This window comes from Castor canadensis, chromosome 2 (genome assembly GCF_047511655.1).
Source record: "Castor canadensis chromosome 2, mCasCan1.hap1v2, whole genome shotgun sequence".
Lineage (NCBI taxonomy): Eukaryota > Metazoa > Chordata > Mammalia > Rodentia > Castoridae > Castor > Castor canadensis.
This window is the reverse complement of record NC_133387.1, coordinates 183,020,233-183,039,768: the sequence shown is the minus strand read 5'-3', so window position 1 is coordinate 183,039,768 and position 19,536 is coordinate 183,020,233. Positions and strand designations below refer to the sequence as shown.

At 51.8% G+C, this 19,536-nt stretch overlaps 2 protein-coding genes across 23 annotated transcripts in view; one reads left to right on the top strand and one right to left on the bottom strand.

Annotated features, from left to right (window-relative positions):
* Phldb1 (pleckstrin homology like domain family B member 1) overlaps positions 1–2,537 on the top strand; it is a 46,540-nt gene extending 44,003 nt beyond the window's left edge. For all 22 annotated transcript variants that reach the window (XM_074066605.1, XM_074066603.1, XM_074066608.1 and 19 more), the window contains 2 exons: positions 185–270; positions 1,173–2,537. In XM_074066605.1, coding sequence (XP_073922706.1) covers positions 185–270; positions 1,173–1,313 — 227 coding nt within the window. In that variant the 3' untranslated portion in view covers positions 1,314–2,537. The remainder of the gene's footprint in view (positions 1–184; positions 271–1,172) is intronic.
* A 92-nt stretch (positions 2,538–2,629) lies between these two features.
* On the bottom strand, positions 2,630–19,395 carry LOC109681323 (trehalase). The gene is made up of 15 exons (XM_074066626.1): positions 19,307–19,395; positions 7,889–7,989; positions 7,620–7,764; positions 7,450–7,537; positions 6,354–6,454; positions 6,119–6,211; positions 5,887–6,003; positions 5,652–5,774; positions 5,363–5,412; positions 5,038–5,232; positions 4,346–4,563; positions 4,025–4,136; positions 3,565–3,677; positions 3,251–3,304; positions 2,630–2,999 (listed from the first exon to the last, which is right to left on the bottom strand). The coding sequence occupies exons 1-15, from the start codon at positions 19,393–19,395 to the stop codon at positions 2,847–2,849; spliced, it is 1,752 nt and encodes a 583-aa protein (XP_073922727.1). The 3' UTR covers positions 2,630–2,846.
* Positions 19,396–19,536: the final 141 nt, after the last annotated feature.

Genomic DNA, 19,536 nt, shown 5'->3' with positions numbered 1-19,536 from the left:
CAGTAGAGTTCTAATTTGCATTTCTCTTAATTATGAGCGAGACCGAGCACTGCTGTGTCCTGTGGGGCTCTGTGTTGGGAGTCCTGGGGGGCCAGGACTGTCCCCACATTTCCCAGATGGGGGAACTCAGGGCCGTGGTGCTCTATGCTTTGGCCTCCTTAGCCCAACCCTTATTCCTTTGCAGATAAGCATGAGACGAAGTTGAAGGGTGTCATCTACTTCCAAGCCATCGAAGAGGTGTACTATGACCACCTGCGCAGTGCAGCCAAGGTCAGAGGTGGAGGACATCAGAGGGAGGGCAGCAGGGACAGCCATGGGGAAGGGATGGCCCAGCAGGGCTCTGGGAGCAGAGGCCTCCAGCCTGCCCTCTGCAGAGGCTTGGGCCCATTCCTCCTTCTCTTTGTTAATTTTCCTTTTCTCCCTCTCCCCTTCCCAGAAGAGGTTTTTCTGCTTCACTATGGTGACTGAGGTACCCCTCCCATGGGCCTGTAACCAGAACTGTGCACATTAACCCCTTCTATGCCCACCAGCCTCTGACCCTTGACATCTTCCTCCATCTCTCTAATTTGCCCTAGGTCTGAGGGCAGAGCGGAAGCAAGGAGTGCCTCTGGTTGAGTCCTGCTTGTTGCTTCCTGCACTGGCACTGGCAGCAGAGGTCACCCTGTGGGCACAAGCAACACAGCAGGGAAAGCTAAAAGGGGGGAGGGGCACAAAGACCAAAAGGAGAGTTGATGAAAGGAGATGTTTGAGGCCGAGCCAGCGGCCCTAATGCAAGCCAGCCTCCCTCCCAGCAGCCCTCTGACCCCACCCAGCCCTGACCTCTGCTTCTCTGGGGTTCTAGTCCAGCATCCTCTTTTCTGCTGAGGGGGGCTCTGGTCCTCCCTGGCCCTTTGTGATTGATTCTCTTGTACTCTCATTTGATCCTAAAGGGTGCCAAGAACTAATGCTTCTAGCAGGATACACCTCTGCCTGGGTCCCAAGGGCTTTGAGAGGTCAAAACAGCCTGGGCCCACATGGGCTCAGTTGGGACTAGGCTTCAGGCCTATTTAGAACTCAGCCCTAAGCTCCAGGGCTTCCTGGGGACTGTAAGGGGAGAGGCAGACAAGAGGCAGGTGAGGGGAATGTTCTGGGCATGGGTGAACCCCATCTTAGACCTGCTTTTCCCTCAACAGAGCCCAAACCCAGCCCTCACCTTCTGCGTGAAGACCCATGACCGACTGTACTACATGGTGGCCCCATCTGCAGAGGCCATGCGCATCTGGATGGATGTCATTGTCACAGGGGCTGAGGGCTACACTCAGTTCATGAACTGACCACCGTGGTCTTCTTGACCCCCATGGCAGCCCAGGACTCATGCTGAGTCACCTGGAGAGAGTTGCACACTGGGTGCTGGCCCTCATGCTCCAGGGGCTTTTGTGTAAGAAGACTTTGTAATGATGTATGAGGAGCCTGGTGTTGTGAGGTTCTGGGTTCAGGTCCTTGAAGAACCAGCCAGAGAGGAAGGGGTGGGGGCCGACTTTGCTGCCTCCCAGGAGCCCAGAAGTTTTAGGGTCCCTCCTGGGCATGCAGGCCTGAGGAGCTGTCACAGAGAGGGCCTCTCAACTCTGACCTGGCATCTGCTCTCTACAGCCTGTTTTCTTTTTGTAAAGGACAAATTATGGTACCAGAATCTGCCAAAGATCCCCTCTTGCCCCAACCCCTCTGTAGGGGTCCAGGGGGCTGAGCAGAAGAGCCACATCTGGAGTAGGGTAGCAGCTCAGGAGAAGCACTGCTCAGCCCTGCTCTGCCTCGCTGTTCTCCTTCATTTGTACTTTTCATTACTTTGCTCAGAGGCCAGAGACCTCAGGTATCATCCTTGAGGTCCCAGCCCCATCCCCTTTGCAGACCCATCACCATGGTCGCCATGGTGACTACTTCATCGTCATGGTTACGTACTAACTGCTGTGGCTAGCTCCATGGCTCAGCTCACTGCTTCAGCTGTGGTATGTGAGGGTATGTGAGGGCATGTGAGGGTATGTATGTGCCGTCATCTCTCCAGCCCATGCCCATGGGCATCTCACATGGCAGGAGGGGACTGAACACCTCCCTGCCCCCTGCCTGTGTCTCCGGCCCCCTATTCCAGCCTTCTCCCTTCCACTCGTGCCTTGCTTAGAGCCAGAAGGGATGACACCAGGGGACCCACCTCCAGAAAAGCAGCAATTTGATTGGCAGAGGAAGCTAGGAGGGCCCTCCTCTGGTCCTGACGGGGTTGAGTTCCTGACAGAAGCACGGTGCCCAGGGTCCCCCCGGAGGGAATGAGTGAGTGGAGGGAGAGCCAGAGGCAGAGGGCCCTGAGCTGTGGCCACCTTCTCTTCAACCTCCAAAGGATGACAGAAAAAGAGGGGAGGGTCAAGCCTCCAGCTGGCCTCAACCCTTTGCGCCTTAACACTAAGCCCTCCTCCCCAGCACTGGGCCCTTGGTCGCCTGGGTCTGGGATGGGAGTTTTGCAGTATTTGTAAACATTTCAGCAGAACAATAAAGCATTTTGGACTCTGTAAGTGTGTGGAAGACCAGGATGGGTTGGGTATCAGCCGGTACTTGGGGTGGTAGAGCTTAATCTTCCCCAGAACAAGATCTACACCCTAGTAAATGTTCCAGGAGGGACTCAGGCTGCAGCCCCTGACCTCACGTCCCCACCCTGTACCTGATGCTCTGTAAACAGACAGCTGGGAGATGGAGGCAGGAGAACCAGGAACAGGGAGGGGAGGATCAAGAGGTTTAATGAGACTGGAGATGGGGCCAGAGGAGAAAGTACAGGTAGGTGGAGGCAGGCAGTGAGGTTGTGCTTCCTCATCCTCATCCTCATGTCACCATGGCAAGAAGCCCAGCAGGATGTTGAGCAGAAAAGTGGCCACCAGACAGTGGGACACCAGGTGGGATGGCGGGGACCCTGAGGTCAGCCGGTCACCGTAGCGGTCGAGGAACATCAGTGCCACTCCATTGGTCCACCCAAACCCTTCCTGGAGAGAGGCAAGGCCAGCAGGTCCACATAGCAGGGGACCCAAAGCCCCGTTTTGGGGGTGTGGGATCTCCTTTCCCTGGGGCCCTGCCCACCCCAAGGGCACTAAGTTGGCCCAATCGGCTCCTCCCCGTGCAGGTGACTTACAGGTGACCACAGTGAGTTCTACAGGGGCTCATGTCAGTTGTGGACGACAGCAGAGCCCAGGAGGTCCCTACAGGGTGTGGCCAGCTCACCCCAGGGCCCACTCACCTGAACTTCATACTCCCCTCCACCACCTGGCTGTCCACCATCGCTGATGTCATACTGGGGACAAGAGAACAGGCTGTATGTCAAGCATTGCCCCCCAAGCCCACCACCTCAGTCCCAGGGGCAACAAGCCAGGGGAGCCCTGGGAGGAAGATGCTCTGGCTTGTAGCTCTGGTCTCTGCAGTGCCCCACAATGGCCACTGGGTGTCGCCACTGTCCTAGCTGGGCTGGCCTGGGCCTGGCAGAGCCTGACCCTTCCCCACCTCACCTTGGGGAGGAGGCCCTGGTGGGACAGAGGGACAACACTGCCAGCTCACCTTCTCATACATGACTGACTTTTGGGTGTAGACATCAAAGTTGGTTCTGATCCAATTCTGGGCCAGCTGAAAAGCTACTTCCTGGGTGCCGGGGGAAGCTGACTTGGCCAAGCCTAGACCCCACCCCAGAGAAGACTTGCAATTTCAGAACCAGCATCCCAGGCAGAGCAGAGGCCCGGGCCTTTCTCTACCCAGGGTGGGGAAGAGGCTGGGTCTTCCTGTCCTCATGGTGGTCTGGACCCATGGGCCTTCATCCAGGGACTAGGTGTAGAGGAAGGGAGGGAGATGGTGCCACTGGACAGGTGGAGAGGACGTGTTTGCTGAGGGGGAGGCCAGGAGAGCAGAGAAGCCAGGAAAAGGCTGAGGGCCCTGCATCCTTTGTCCGTGTCTCCCCAGAACCTGGGCACTGACCCCCACATCCTGGGGCCAGGCCCTGGTGGCCTCGTGCCTGCCTCCCTACCTCTGACGATCAAGTCCTGCAAGGGAGCCCAGGCATTGGGGAAGTCCCACTGCTGGCCTGTGTTGGAGAGAGAGGTCGGGATCCCATGCTGGTAGGTCAGGATCTTGCTGTCCTAGAAGTTTCCAGGCACTGTGGTGACTGCGAGTGCCAGCCAGATGTGCCCTTCCTGGCCCTTCTCAGCTGCCCCTCTGTGGCCCCAGTGGGACCTGCAGGCTAAGTCAGGCACAGACAGCAGGGAGTGGCTGCCCCTGCCAAGTCCCTGCTCAGTCAGGAAGGGCCAGTCTTGCCTCCAGGGGGGCAGATGTGTCCCTGTCCCCTCACCTCCAGGTATTGCAGAGCCTTGTCCACGACACCAGGGTCAGAGAAGCATCCGGCCCAAAGTGGGGTGAGGTTGGATGGGTAAAACTCCAGGTTTTTCTTCCCGTTCTCAATGTCATAGTCGAACCAGGCGCCTTTCTGCTCATCCCAAAGTATGGCCTTCATGGCAGCCAAGCGCTGTGCCCGCAAGTTTCTGTACTTGGTGGCCTGGGAGTCCTTCCCTGGTGGTCACTGGCTTCAGTCTTGAGCGGGTAGGGTCTTGCCCTTGGACATTGGGCCTTAGATGGCTCCATTTGTGTTCCCCCCCAAAGGGCTAAGAGACCACCAGGAACCCACCACACTTCATCCTTCTAGTCCTGGAGTTCCTGAGCAAATGGCCCTGCAGTGATCCCAGGGCTTCACTGGTCTGTTCCCTGAGTTCATCCTCTGGGCTGTGTGGAGCTCCCTGGCTGAGGGGCCCTGGGGTCAGCTTTGGAGAGTGGAGAGGGCTTGGATGTAGGACTGGGGTGTCTTTACAAGACCTAGAGGCCCTCATAGCACCAAGGGAAGGGAAGTGTGAGAATAAGGATGGGTTCTACCAGGTTAGGGTTTGAGTAAGCTGGGAAGCCCTTCACCCCAGGGTCCTTCCATCTCCAGTTCCATTGCCAAGCAGAGGCAGCACCCTAGCTGGACTGCCCTTCCCCTTTGGTGCTCACCCAGTCTGGAATAGAAGTTGCTCAGGAGCTCTTCCGCTTGGCACAAGAAGGCGTTCAGGTCCACAGGCACCAGTTTGCTGGTTCGGATGCTGCTGAGCAGGTCAGGATTTTGGTCTCTGACAAGCCAGCGTGAAGAGAAGTCCCAGCCAGACTCGGCCCCAGCCTTGAGCTCAGCCCACAGAGCCTCCCGGTCCCCTGTGAGGACAGAGAAGGAACCCAGATCAGACCTGGCCACAGGAAAAGGCAGCAGCAGACCAAAGCCTGATGCACACTACAGAGGCCCAGGGTTCTGCCCTCAGCCCTCCCTTACCCTACTGCTGCCCACCTTCTGGCAAGGTATCTGCCAACTCTTCATCTTTGCTGTAGGACTCCGGCCTGGCAAAAGGAGGGGTGGACAGCCTGGCACTAAGAAGGCGCTCAAGCAGGAGGCCCAGCCCTCTTGACTCAGCTGCCCTTGGGCCCCACAGCTCTGGGGCCCCCAAGGACTCTCAGTGTCACCATCTGATAGGCCAGACTGTCACTCCTCTAGCCCCAAGTCCTTCTGGGGACTCACTTCTGGCTCAAACCAGAGCGACCAGACAAGAGGTTAATAGGTGGGCAGACCAGTTCCTCACCTGGGTCCCCCATAAGGGACATAATAGCGGTTCAAGACATAGGTCTCTCCCCCTGAGTTCACAGAGATGGTTCTGTTCACAGTCCAGAAGTTCAATTCCAAGGCTAGGGTCTCAATATTCTCCCTAGGGTAGAGCCAGGCAGCACCTCAGCACAGGGACACAGCCCCCAAACCTGGCCCTGGTAAGTCTCAGGTATGGGACATGTCTGCAGGACAACATGGGATAGGACACCCACTCTAAGAAGCTGATGTCGTTGGTATGAGTCAAGTAGCGGTCCATCATGAGGGTCAGGAGTGGAGGCTGGCTCCGCTGCAGGTAGTACACGCGCCCACCATTGGGGATATGCCCATAGCTGCCAAGAAGGATCCTGCTTGATGCGTCTGCCCAGCAGCTGGGCCAAGAAAAGTCCAGCTCCAAGCCCCAGGACTTCTGCTTCTCCTCCAGCCCCAGCCCGGGGGTGCACTTACGTCTTCACCAGATTCAGGAAGTTTTGCAGCATGCCTTTTACCGTCTCAGCCATCTCAGAGAGAAGCAGACCCTCCATGACCCAGTAGGAGTCCCTGGGGGGAGGGTCAGTCAGGTGTCACCCCACCACCACCATTGCCCTGTACAGCAAGCCCACAAGGGGCTGGCTCTGGGTTCCCCATCATTATCACCCCCCCACCCCCCCCCACCCTCCGTCTCTCAGGCATGGACACTCACCAGTAATAGAACTCGACAAAGCGCCCTCCAGGCACAATGAAAGGGTGTTCTGAGTAGATCAGCGAGAACCTCTCAGGGTGGCTGAGAATCTCTGGTTTCATCTGCAGTCAAGGGAGAGGGCACGGACAGGAAGCCTAGCATCTTTATGACAGAGGAGGCCACAGGAGGCTGAGGGCAGGGGCCTTGGTAGCCATGACTGTGGGGACAGGCTCTGTCTCTGCTGCTATACCACTGTGTGGTCAGGGCCAGTGGCTGGGAGCGTTGGTGTTTTCACCCACACTTGCTGGCCTCTGGGGTCTTGGCTCAACTTTATGGTGTGTAGAAACCCGGGTCATTCAGCATGGCACCAGAAAAGTGACCAACAGAAAGTGGCTATTGTTGTGACCCAGATGGGGCTAAGTGGGTAAGGGGAGCTAGTCACCATTTCCTCTGACTCTGCTGCCACCACCAGGGTCAGCCCTCCCCTCCCATTCTCTGCCCAGGTGGACAAAACCCCTGCCCCTTTCCCCAGGTGCAGTGAATGTGAAGGGACATGACTGAGGGAGACCCAGGGCAGGAGCTTGTGCAGTGCCATTGGGTCCTCCCTCTACCATTCTGGCAAGTTCTAGATGCATGTGATTTTTGTGGGAAGCTTTAGGGCGGCAGCAGAACGGGGCTTGGTGACGTCCCACCTGGCCCCGGGGCTGGTGAGGAAGGCAGCCAGCTGCAGAGGAGCCCTGAGCAGCTCTGGGAGCCAGGGAGTGCCAGGCCCTGGGCCAAGCATTAGGAGAGAGCTCGGTGGTCCTGGGCAGCCTGGGGCAAACCACCAGCCTCTCTGGGTCTCAGAGAAAGGAGGTAAGTCCTAGGGTCTGAGCTGAGCACTGCTCACCACAGGCCAGGTTTGTCTGGAGCTGGGCGACTGCCTGGAGGAGATGACGTCTTAGAAGCTATGCTCCCCTTTTGACTTCATGAGTTCTTTCTAGGGGACTACTACTGGGGCCCCAGAGGAGAGGCTGTGTTCTCCAGAAACATCTGTGCTCTGGGGTGCTGTGGGCCCCAGCAGGTACAGTCATCTCCCACCCTCAGTACCATCAGGGTGGCCTGGGGACACAGCTACCTTCTTCCCCAGCTTCTTCCAGATCTGATTCAATTCCTCTGCCCACACACGCAGCTTGGCATCCGAGATCTTCTGCAGGAACTTGGGGCTGGAAGAGAGCAGGCCCACAGGGTTCAGGGACACAGCCCTGTCTGAAGGGCCCTCTTCCTGTCCCCTGTCCAGAGTTGCACCTCTCTTTCCAGTCCCCAGGGGTCCAGGGCTCCAGCTCCAACCCCACATCTTGGAAGTGCTGCTGGACGAACTCCTGCAGCTGCTGCCTGGGGACGCTGCGGTTGTGGACCTCCATCAGCTCTCTGAAGCGCTGCAGCACTTGGTCTGGAGAGTAGGAGTAGGTGGCAGGGAGGGGTCAGCAGGGTGCTCTGCACCCCGTCCTGATCAGAGGGGCCTCACGCTGCTCTTCTTTGGATAGAAGATTCAGGAGAAGGTGAGACAGCCTTACCTGGAGCTGTTGCCAGGGACATGTCCACAAACTGCTTGTCATCCTGGTAGAGCTTGGCCATCTGAACTTGGTGCAGGAGCTCCCCTTGGCAGTAAATCTGGCTGCAGAGGCAGTCAGAGGTAGAAGCGGTCAGAAGAGAGTCTGGGGAAGACTACTCAGGAAGTGTTCCCTGGGGCTGGACAGGGCTGTGTGTGTGTGTGTGTGTGTGTGTGTGTGTGTGTGTGCGTGTGCACGTGTGTGCATGTTTGAATGTGCGTGCTGGTAGCAGTGTGTGAGTGGTAGTGACATACAAGGCTAGGAGATCAAGGTCTTTGTGCAGCAAAGGAGCTATACAATGGCCTGGCCACACAGAATGTCCGGTGGACAGAAGGAGCTTAGCACGTTAGGAGCTGGAGGCCGAGGATGTGCTATAACGGCCTCCTGTGGGCCTGATCGGAAGGGATTGTGGGAAGAGCCTGTGAATTGCACCCAGCAGAGGTCTCTGAGAACTTGGAGCAGAAAATTTCCTGATGTAGTGAATAAGGGACAGCATTTGAGAGAGAATCACTAGCTTGCTCATGGTCCTAAGTAGGAGTGCTGGGCTTAGGTGTAGACACAGCAGCTGGTTTGGAGACCACTCCCTTTGTTGAGGGAGAATCAGGTTTTTTTCTTCATTTTTTTTTTTTTTTTGTGGTACTGGGCTTTGAACTCAAGACCTCACACTACACAGATGCCCTATCACTTGAGCCTTGCCTCCAGCCTTTTTTGCTAAAGTTATTTTTCAGATAGGGTCTTGCACTTTTTGCCTGGCTAGATTCAAACCTCTATCCTGCTACCTACATCTTCCACATAGCTGAGATTACAGGCATGTACCACATCTGGCAATGGAGACTCTTTGAAGAAGGTGAAAACAAGGAGCCTAGTGACTTGCATTGCATTGCATTTGTCCCTACAACAATGATAGAATTGAATGATAAAGGCCCCTACGTGTGGGTTTTTACTGATTCATGGGCAGTGGCCAATAGCCTGGCAGATGGGCAGTGAACTATTAAATGGATGCCAGTAAGGAGCTTAATATTCTGGAAAGCACTATAGATATTAAAGGGGGGCATTAGAGTAGCTGTGCATGCTGGATGTAGATATGCTTGAAATTCTATCACAGGCTGCTGCTGTGGACCAGATGAGACTGCACCAATGTGAACCCTGGGCTACATTTCTTCAGATTAAGAAACACAGTGCACAGTCCCTAGTGGCCAGAAATGGGCAAGTGACGTCACATCACACTCGTGTCGTGTCACAGGAATGGTCTGAATTAGAGCATTGATTCAAGCATTGATTGTCTGAAAACCAGAGGCATGAAGAGAGAGCTGACAAGCCTTCACGACAGTGTGCTTGCACAGCACAAGTGGACAAAGGAGGGCGCTCACTGGATGGACTCTGCTGCTTTTTTTGGCGGGGGAAGGGATCAAAGAAAAGGGGGATAGGAGAGGTTGCTGGTGTGACCATGCAGTTTTCCCCCACATCACCTCAACTCCTTTTTTCCTAACTGATGCAGTGGCCCCAGGACCAGGACTGCAGCTGTGGTGTCAGAAGCAAGAAGATTCCCAAGTAAGACACTCCAACTGGAGCCTGCCACCTTTATTCAAGTTGTGCCACCCCACATCGTGCTACACCGGGGTCGTCAGGGATTGCAGCGACACTGCCTGGAAGTCCAGTGCTTCTACTTCTGTCCACTACTTCTGGCGCTCTGCAACCACACCCTAGTGAGAGGATGGAGGAGGAGGCATTGCTGCTGGCACAGTGGCTGAACCTAATGCCCCTCCCAAAGATGGAAACGGCTGGTTAGAATCCACAGCAAATGGAGAGAAGGAGAAAGAGTAGCTGAGGGTAAAGAAACGAACAAATGGTTATGTGATGAGGGAAATGCCACATCCCACTGGTGCCTGGAAGAGGCTCAGAACAGGAGAGTAGTGTGGTCTCAGCATGATTTTGCCAGAAGCCTGAAAGGAGGCAGAAGGCAGTGGTCGAAAGCACGCCTGCTTTTGGAGCCTGATGAGGTGCACCTGCAATCCTGAGTGGCCCAGCTCTGGCAGATGTTCTGGCCATAGTGTGAGGAGCTGGACTGGTTGCAGAGGGCGGAATGTGAGGCTAGGATGTGGTAGTCTATGGACTTGTAGGTTCGGTGACATCTGCTTAGAGAAGAGCAGAGCATCGGGGAAGGAGTTTCCAGGAACTGCTCAGCACTGGGCCTTTGGACTGGGTGGTTTGCTGAGTGGCAGATTAATCACCGTGTAACTGTAAACCTTGATAATCAAGCGCTTAGAAAGTCCACGGTTATGGGGCTGGGACTTTGGCTCAATGGTACAGCACTGGACTATTACACACAAGGCCATGGGTTCCATCCCCAGTACCATGCAGTAGTCACACAGTTTCTGATTATAATGGGCAAAATACAGCACAGCAGCGTGGCCACCCTACCACAGGGTGCTACCTGCGAGCGCAGATTACCCTTGCTTTTGCGGACAGAGAGCTACTCACCAGAATAAAGAAAGATGGCTCCTTTGACTTTTTTTGTTTTATTTTTGTTTTTTGGCAGTATTGGGGTTTGAACTCGGGCCTCAAACTTGCTAGGCAGGCACTCTACCACTTGAGCCACTCCACCAGCAACGCTCCCCCCCCCTTTTTTTTTTTGGCAGCACTGGGGTTTGAACCCAGGGCCTCATGCTTGCTAGGCAGGCACTCTTACTGCTTAAATTACTCTGCTAGCCCTTTTGTTTTGTTTTTGAGACAGTGTTTCACTATGTAGCCCAGGCTGGCCACAGCCTCCTGAGTGCCGGGATTACAGGCACGCACCACTACATCTTGATCTAAAAGGGTCTCTGACTATCTAATACAGATTAGGGCTGAAGTAGTCATGGACAATGTCCTCCATCTGGCTACCAGGGGCCAAGGGACAATGGCCCTTCTCTTGCTGAGATTCACGAAGCACCTGCACTGGGCACTGATGCACTGTGATTGCCCTTGCTTCAAGGCTCAGAAGCTAGTGTCCCGTGGGACACTAGCAAGGACAGGGAACATTCTGAATACCACCTATGTCCTCCTGCAGCAGGGGCTGGGCTATAATATATAACACACAACAGAGACCTATCTTAGTATAACCTATGAATTGCGACAGGGTGACTGGCTTTGTTCCCAGCCCACCTAGAATCTAGGGACAACCAAATCATGCCACTTTCATTGGTGCCTGTTCATAATATTTGGTATATGGGCAAGATTCCATTCCCTTGGGAAGGCCTAAAAAATACCTATGTAATTGTTATAGACTCATCTGTAATGAAACTGAATTGTACTATGACCATACTATCCTATGGACTAACGCTGACGTTGCTGAGAAGATTGAACCACCTACTATAAATAGCTTACGTGACAATACTGATGGTGTTGACTCAGTATATTGGGAGATTGCATGATAGCTTCCTCAGGATGTAATACCAATGGAAATCGACAGCCTGAGAGAGAACTTTAACTAGTTTCTACACCAAATAGTTCTGTACAGGTTTATCATGAGGTACAAACGCAGATATAGAAGGCAATGTGTAATCAATTTAGTGCAAAGCATGAGCATATACACAGCAGCTTCATCGGTCAGATTGCTTCTTTAAGATATCCCTAGCTTCCATCTATTGCTCCAAATATTAGGCAGAATAAGATTGATGCTATTCCTGTATTAAATTCTGTCCTAAGTGGAGATGCCCAGGGCCAGAGGGGCCATGGTATAGCAATTCAGACTCCATTGGTTTCAGGGCACAGGCTATTAAACCATCCTCACTTTACATGCCAGCTACAAGTCTGGGGGTCTCCAGGCTGCTCACACTTTGGGCCAACTGGCTGCAGATCTGGGGGTGGCAATAAGTTTGATAATTTGATAGAACAAGTCATAGAATACAGAAACTTACAATTATGGTTTTATCATAAGGATACAAATCAGGGTCAGATAAATGAATAGACATTTAGGGTGAAGTCTGGGAAGGTCCTGAATACCCACCTCCTGTGTCCTTTCCCCATGGAATCAGAACACATCTTGTGTTCAACCACCTGGAAGCTCTACTGATCTCTGGTGTCCAGAGTTTCGGGCTTGCCTCCTTCCTGAATCATCTTCTTAGCATACCTAGCAGTAGCTCACCATGAGTAGCAAGACACTCCTATCATTTGGGAAATCTCAAGAGCTTAGGGGTTATTGCTAAGAGACTCAGGTGAAAAGATGGACACACTTTTTTTGGGGGGCAGGGCTTCATACTCACAAAGCAAGTTCTCTATCCCTTGAGTCACACCTCCAGTCCATTTTGCTCTGTTATTTTGAAGATGGGGGTCTCGCAAACTATTTGCCTGAGACAGTCTCCAATCTTGATCCTCCCAATCTCAGCCTCCCAAGTAGCTAGGAGTGTAAGTATGAGCCACTGGCAGACAGCTCACACTCTATTGTACAACAGTCCATCCCTAGACTTTGGCCATGGGTCTCTTCTCACAAAAACAGTCATATTTCTTTCAGCATCTGCATTTGCCATAGCATTTTCCATTTATTTATTTTATTTTAATTTTTTGGTGGTACTAGGTTTGAACTCACAGCTTCGCACTTGCCAAGCAGGCACTATACTGCTTCAGCCACACCTCCAGCTTATTTTGTTCTGGTTATTTTGAAGATAGGGTCTCTCTTTTTACCCAGGTTGGCCTGGACTATGATCCTCCTAGTTATGCTTCCCACTGTCACACTGGGATGACAGACATGCATCACACATCCAGTTTTTTTCCATTAAGATGGATGGGGTCTCATGAACTTTTTTGCCCAGGATAGCCTCAAACCCCAATCCTCTCAATCTCAGGCTTCTAAGTAGCTGGGATACAGGCATGAGCCACCGGTGCCCTGCTGGTGTGGCATTTTTTAAAAGAGATAACCAGCATCAATGTGATAGACCTACCCTTTAAAGGAGCTAGTGAGGAGGTGGAAATGGGAAGTTTCAACTTAATTCTCTGATACTCGTGACCACCAACGACAGGACTACAGTATTACCAGCAAGCCAGTGTTTTACAGTATTGAATTATGGTAGATGAAATCCGAAACACAAGAGTGAAAAGATGTTGTCACATCACCAGTCCTGTTGTCATTTATAACTAGTGTGTTATAAGGCCACTCAGGTTCGAAGGTTTTCATTTGACCTTGTCAGGTGTCAACACAGGGGTGTCCTCAGCAATAAACAGCTTCACCTTTCATATTGAGGGAGTAACTTAGCTAACAGACTATGGCATCTCTTTCTCCTGCCTCCTTGAATGCATTAAGGTAGTACTGGATTCGCTCACTGCGTTTATTATGAATCTACTCAGTCCTTACTCCTCTGTCTGTTACTCCTTTCCAGTTATACTCAAACATTTCACAGATGTTAGGTTCAGCCACTCTCCAGGTCCAGTGCTAGTCTAGCAAATATCTCTCCTCAGGCCATACCGAAGGCAAGGTTACCTAAGTACAGAACTGGTGGGCTGCCTGGACCAGTAGGCAAGGTGGCTGCATTCACCCCTAGCCCCATTTTTGCCAAATGAAGAGAAGGTATAACCTACCCTGCCAGGCCCATTGGAATTGTCACATAAAGGTTAAAGGCACAGTTATATTTTCTTGTTCAGGAACAATCCCTGCTTCCTGCACTTGTAGCTTCAGTCCTGATACAAGACCACTGCATCAGGTAGGAAAAAAAAGTTTAGATGATGCAGGGAAAAAGAAAAAAAATCACAGTCCCACTATCCTCTTTCCCCATGGGAAGAATTGGATACACAGACTAGCCTCCTCCCACCCATCTTCCCTAAGGCCCCCAGAAAAGCAGAGGCCTCTCTGTAACAGGGACACACCTTTGTCCCTGTTAGGTTGAGTGTGAGCCCACACTTGTGAAGTTGTGTAAGTCAGTCTTCTGCCATTGTCTTTCCTTGTTGTAGACAACAAATGTTCTATCTGTGCTTCCATTTTCTAGTAAACTACTACTCTAAAGGTGAAGTATGTGCTTGTTCTGAAGAAATGTAACTCAGTTTCATTTTTTTTTCCTTTTGGTGGGGCTGGAGCTTTTGAACTCAGGGCTTTGTGCTTGCAAAGCAGGCACTGGTATCTCTTGAGCCACACCTCCAGTCCATTCTTGCTGTGGCTATTTTGAAGACAGGGTCTCATGAACTATTTGCCCAGGCTGGCCTTGAATCTTGATCCCCCTGATCTTAGCCTCCCAAGTATCTATGATTACAGGTGTGAACCACCAGCACCCAATCTGGTGTAGTTTCTTCTATCCTGGTCCTATTGCAGTACTTTGGACATTAGTATCTACCCTGTGTTATCTTCCCCAGAGCCGTGAGCAGTCTCTGCCTTTCTTGTTGGCAGACAGAACAGTCCTTACTGGCATTTTATGTCTTTGAGGGAATGAGAAATATGGTTACATTTGGCCCAGCTCTGCTCTGCTGCAGGTCCCAGTGTCTCCTGATTTCATGGCCACTTCCTGCACACACACAGAGATAGCCACTTGCTCCCCCAATTATGTTCTGATCCTACAAAGAGGTCCTTCTGATGGGCACCAACATATCCTGCTTTAATGCACCCCTAAGATTTCTGTAGTGAGGTCCATAGGGCTGTATCCTACAGGGCACGGACTTTATAAATCAAATTTTCCTTATTCTACTGTAAGGGAAGCAATGACTGAGATGACTCCATTTTGGATGAGGGAGGCACTTTCAAAGCAGACATCTAAGGAGGCATGGGAAACAACAGACTTCCCAGAGAAATAATGATCCCCTTACCAAAATAACAAAATGTAGTTGCACAATGTGGATGGCAGACCTCAAGATCAGGACAAGTTGATCAGACCCTCCGGAATGGCCAGTTTGATAAAGAGAGGGATGGACAGGTGATCAGATTTAATAAGTTGACTAGGCGCTAACGAATCAGAAATATAATTTCAAGGTAGAGTAGTAGTTGGAATTAAGCCAATTAACGCCCTATATCATCTCCTAGACGTCAGCCTTTCTTTGACTTAGCTCTTTCACTAAGTCCCTCCTGTCAGTGTGCTGCTTTACTGTCCTTTTAATAAACTTTGTGCTTGCCTTAAGTTTTTTTTTTCTTTTGCAGTACTGGGGTTTGAACTCAGGGCTCACACCTACAGTCACTCCACCAACCCTTTTTTGTGAAGGGTTTTTTTGAGATAGGGTCTCATGAACTATCTGCCTGAGCTGGCTTCGAACCTTGATCCTCCTGATCTCTGCCTCCTGAGTAGCTAGAATTACAGGTGAACCACTGGCGCCCAACTGCTTTAACTCTTAACTCCTGGTCTGGCATCTTCAATCATCGACTGTGCCAGGACACGAACTTGGGAACTCCAGTGTCACTACCAGTGATATGAGCCAGGTCACAGCCTGAGAGTTGGTAACAACCCGAACCCAGAGGCAGATGGCGTGCACTTCACCCTCGGAGCTGATTTGTTCTTTCCTCCGCCTTCACAGCAGCAACCTTCAAACAGCATGCAGCTTGTTCACCTCAGAACTGCCATTCACAAACCAAAGGGCTGTGAGGGTCCATCGAGCTTTTATAAGGCAGTGGAGCCCGGCAGCATCTTGGGTAGGAGGGGAAGAGACCCCCTGCTTCTAAACACACTGAGTGCCTCCGTGTCCCCACCGCGTCCTGCATTCCCCACGCAGGCACGCTTCCTTAGGGAACCTCTCCTGGGTGCTGCCCTCCCTCTGCTCCAGCGTCACTCAAGGTGCCATAGGCGGTCAGGTGTCAGGAGTGTCTTCTTGTGTCCTCCAGTTTTAGGGGCAATTTCAAATAAAATTTGATAACAAGGTAATAATTATCTCTCAGCTGGAAATCATCAGTCCAAGGTCTCAGCAATTGTGCCAGGCAGGTGTCAAAGGCTGCTGCTCTAAGCCCAGTCCACACTCCACACAAGGTAAATGACCTTTGCGCACTTATTAATTCCCTCTTGGAATGTGTAATCGGTACTGCCTGATGTGGGCATTTACCCTGCCTGCTGCTTTACGATACTATTTACAACATGGAAAACATTCTTTGGTAGATACAACGTCCACTTCCACAATACAGCCATTCACAGAAACCCTATTCAAACAGGGGCTGGAGGTGTAGCCCAGTGGTAGAGCAAATGCTTAGCGTGCATAAGTTCACCCAAACTTTCACTTTAATCATACCAGCTTTTTTTTTTTTTATAATACTAGAATTTGAACTCAGGGCCTCTCACTTGCCAGACAGGCACTCTACTGCTTCAGCCACACTTCAAACCAATTCTTGCATTGCTAACTGTGGCCCTCACTAGGGCAACACCAGTAGGTTTTGCTTTTTATTTTATTTTAATTTTTTTTTTTGGTGGTACTGGTGTTTGGACTCAGGGTCTTGTGCTTGCTAGATAGGGGCTCCACCACTTGAGCTACCCCACCAGTCCTGTTTTGTATTGTTTTTTTTTTCTGAGATAGGGTCTCACAAACTATTTGCCCAGGCTGGCTTTGAACTGTGGTCCTCCTGACCTCTGTCTCTTGAGTAATTGGATTATAGGCATGAGCCACTAGCTGCTTTAGTTATTTTTTTAATAGGGTCCCAGGTTTATGCCCACGTCAACCAGGACCTTGATCCTCCTATTCACACTTCTCACGTAGCTGGAATGACAGGTGCACACCACCACGCCCAGCTTCTTTTACAGATCGAGATGGGCTTTGTGAACTTTTTTTGCCTGGGCTGGACTTGAACGGCGATTTTCCTGATCTCTACCTTCAGACAGGTTAGGATTAGAGGTGTGAGCCACTCCGCCTCTCTATTTGCTTTTTCCTTATGAGTTTGCACTGCCTTATTAGTTTTCATCAGGGTCAAACCCCCAGGAACTGGATCCAGCATCTCTAAATTCTGCTAGTAAGGAAACTTAACCTCCAGTAACTTAATGCAGCACAATTGCTACTGCATACCTCGGCGACTCTGACCACCCAGGAATTAAAACGTCCTCATCCCCTGACCTTTCATCCTTTGCTTCCTCAAACCACATGTTTCAGTGAGTCTGTGTCATTCTTGTGCATCACACATTGTCTGACATCAATTGAAACTTAATTCTGGCACAAACCACCTGGAGTTAATGCAGATTCCACCACAGGTTAAGGGATTGGTCCCCAGTGACACCGTCCCCCTCTCGTTTTGACAACAGCCACCCCAGTTCAGGGGTCCCCAGATCACCCCAATTCAGGGGTCACCCAGATCATCCCCAGGCCGACTGGTGACAAACATGAGGGTTCCCACGAGCTCCTCAGATTTCAGTCTGCCAGAACTCAGAACTTAGGAAAGCACCGTACTATGATCATAGTTTATTACAAAGGTGCAATGCAATTTATTATCACGATTATAATTTTATTATTATGCTTCAAATCAGGACAAGCCGGAGAGGCACAGACAGATGGAGAAGGGTCTGAGAGTCTTGACCACTATTTGGTGTCATTTTCCTGTGGAATCACAACACTTCACCCCCCCCCCCCACTCATCAGTGTGTCCCCAACTAGAAAGCTCTGCCAGTCTCTGGAATTCAGAGTTTTTATCCAGGTCTCATTACATAGACAAGAGTCACTGAACAACTGGTCACGTGGTTGAACACAGTCTCTAGCTATCCTCCCCTTCCTGAAGGTCAAGGGGCCGGGGTAGCATGTCCTTCCAACCCTCTCAACACACAGCCAGTGTTCCTGGCACAGCCTGCCCCTCAGTCTGAGTCATCTTGGGAGCATAAGTTACCTAGCCCACCAGAAGTCACCGCATTCACCTAAACTTTAAGGGCCCACCATGAACAACAAAGATACTCCTTCCTGGGTGAAATTCCAAGGGCTTTAGGTTACCTTCCAGAAACACAGGTGAGTTCTTCCTTATACTGCAAGTAATGAAGTAGCGAAGGCCTGGCTCCACAGGCCTGCTGCACTCAGACACTGCACATTGCAAAGAAAGTTCTGGTTCCTGAGCCACGCTGAGAGGATTTCATTAAGACACTGACTGGAATATGTAGCTTCATGGGTCTTGGTCTACCTGGGACGTTGGACATGCCACATATTTTATGCCAATGGTGTGGTTTATGCTGGGGGCTTTTGCCATCAGAGTCAGTTTGACCTGTGGAGACCTAAAGGCTGAGGTCAGCCTCTCCATGCTTCTCTCAATGACTCCCCAGAAAAACTCCATGCCAAGACTGTCGTCACACAGTGTGGCTGGAAAAGGAAGCACTGTCTGTAGAAATTGCTGGGAGAGGACACCTGGGAGACCAGACTCCTTTTTTCCTGGATCTGCCCTACATGTTTGTGCCTTCGATGGCTTTTGTATGTGTGTCCTCATGATAATAAGCCATGAGTGTGTGTGTAACCAGCAGGGGGTCTGAGCACACCCCTGGCCTCAGGTCCAGCATGCGCACAGAGGCACTTGGCAAACTAATGAATACTGGACGAAACACTCCATCACCCAGCCTCGGTGGAGTCATGACCAAGACTTGGGACACAGCCTACTCATTGTCCCAATACTTCCTCTCCCCTCACACTCTACAGAAGATCATCACAAGCATTAACTGTTCGATTTTCAAAATATGCCCCCCATTGACCCACTTGGCACCATCCCCTGTCTTACTGCTGGAGCCTGAACCCTGGTCCCCTTTTTGCTGGAGCCTCCTCTTACCCCTGACCTGTTCCCATCTCTGTCCCAGCCCTGTGGGCCTTTCTGACCCTTGAAAGGTGCTTCAGGGCCTTAGCACGGCACCTTCCACGCCTGGGCTGTTTCTCTCCCCACTTGCTCAGAGACGGCTCCTTGATGCTGCTGCTGCTGAGACAGGCCCTCATCCTCTCCAACACCCTCTGTTCCTCCCCCAGCAGTCCCGGCTTCGCTGTGGTGAGAACCACGCTTCTCTCTGTCTTGAGCTGTCTGCACTGTTCTGAAAGAGCTGGTGAGGTATGTGGTGTGGAGAGAATTCTGTCAGCCCATGTGGACTGAGCAGTGGCCGACACCCTGTGTCTGGCAGGAGGTTAGGCTCACTCATTCCTGTGTTTTCTGATGGAAGCTGAGGCTCAGGAAGAGGAGCTGACTTGCTCTGGGGCACACAGAGAACATCAGATCAGGGCTTAACCCCAGGGGTCTTGACAGGCCTGGGAAACTGGGCAGAGAGCTTTCTAGAACAATTGAGAGAACAGCAGTGCTCAATCAAGGAGCAGCTTGGAGGGCAGGATCAGCTAGTGGGCTCCTGGGTGGTACAGAGGCAGCTTCAAGCAGCACCCCTGGTCCCAGGACTGGATGTTCTGTGCCTGGCACAGAACCTACCACATAAAGAGACCTGACTTTCTTGCCTTCCCTCTGAAGGGCTGATGCTCCGAGCCTGAGGCTCAACCCAGTCTCGCCTACAGGCCTACCTCTCACACGGTGGGGGCAGGGCCTCCTGGGACATCAGCCCCAGCCCCAGCAGAAGCAGCAGGTACAGCTCCCAGGTCCTCCTGGTCATGGTGGCTGTGACAGTGACTAAATGAGCAAGCTCTGCACCTGTGGCTGGCTGGACAAGGCCTGGCTCACTTGCCTCACCAAGTTTGCCAAAGTCCAGGCTTGAGGCGTGGCCACCTGAAAGGATGTGTGTTTGATCTGCGTG

Coding starts and splice junctions, on each gene's coding strand:
- LOC109681323 (XM_074066626.1), bottom strand. CDS start 19,395: ATGACCAGGAGGACCTGGGAGCTGTACCTGCTGCTTCTGCTGGGGCTG. Junction 7,538..7,619: donor CCTGGGGACTGGAAAGAGAG/GTGCAACTCTGG, acceptor GCTCTCTTCCAG/CCCCAAGTTCCTGCAGAAGA. Junction 3,305..3,564: donor AGTCAGTCATGTATGAGAAG/GTGAGCTGGCAG, acceptor TCTTGTCCCCAG/TATGACATCAGCGATGGTGG.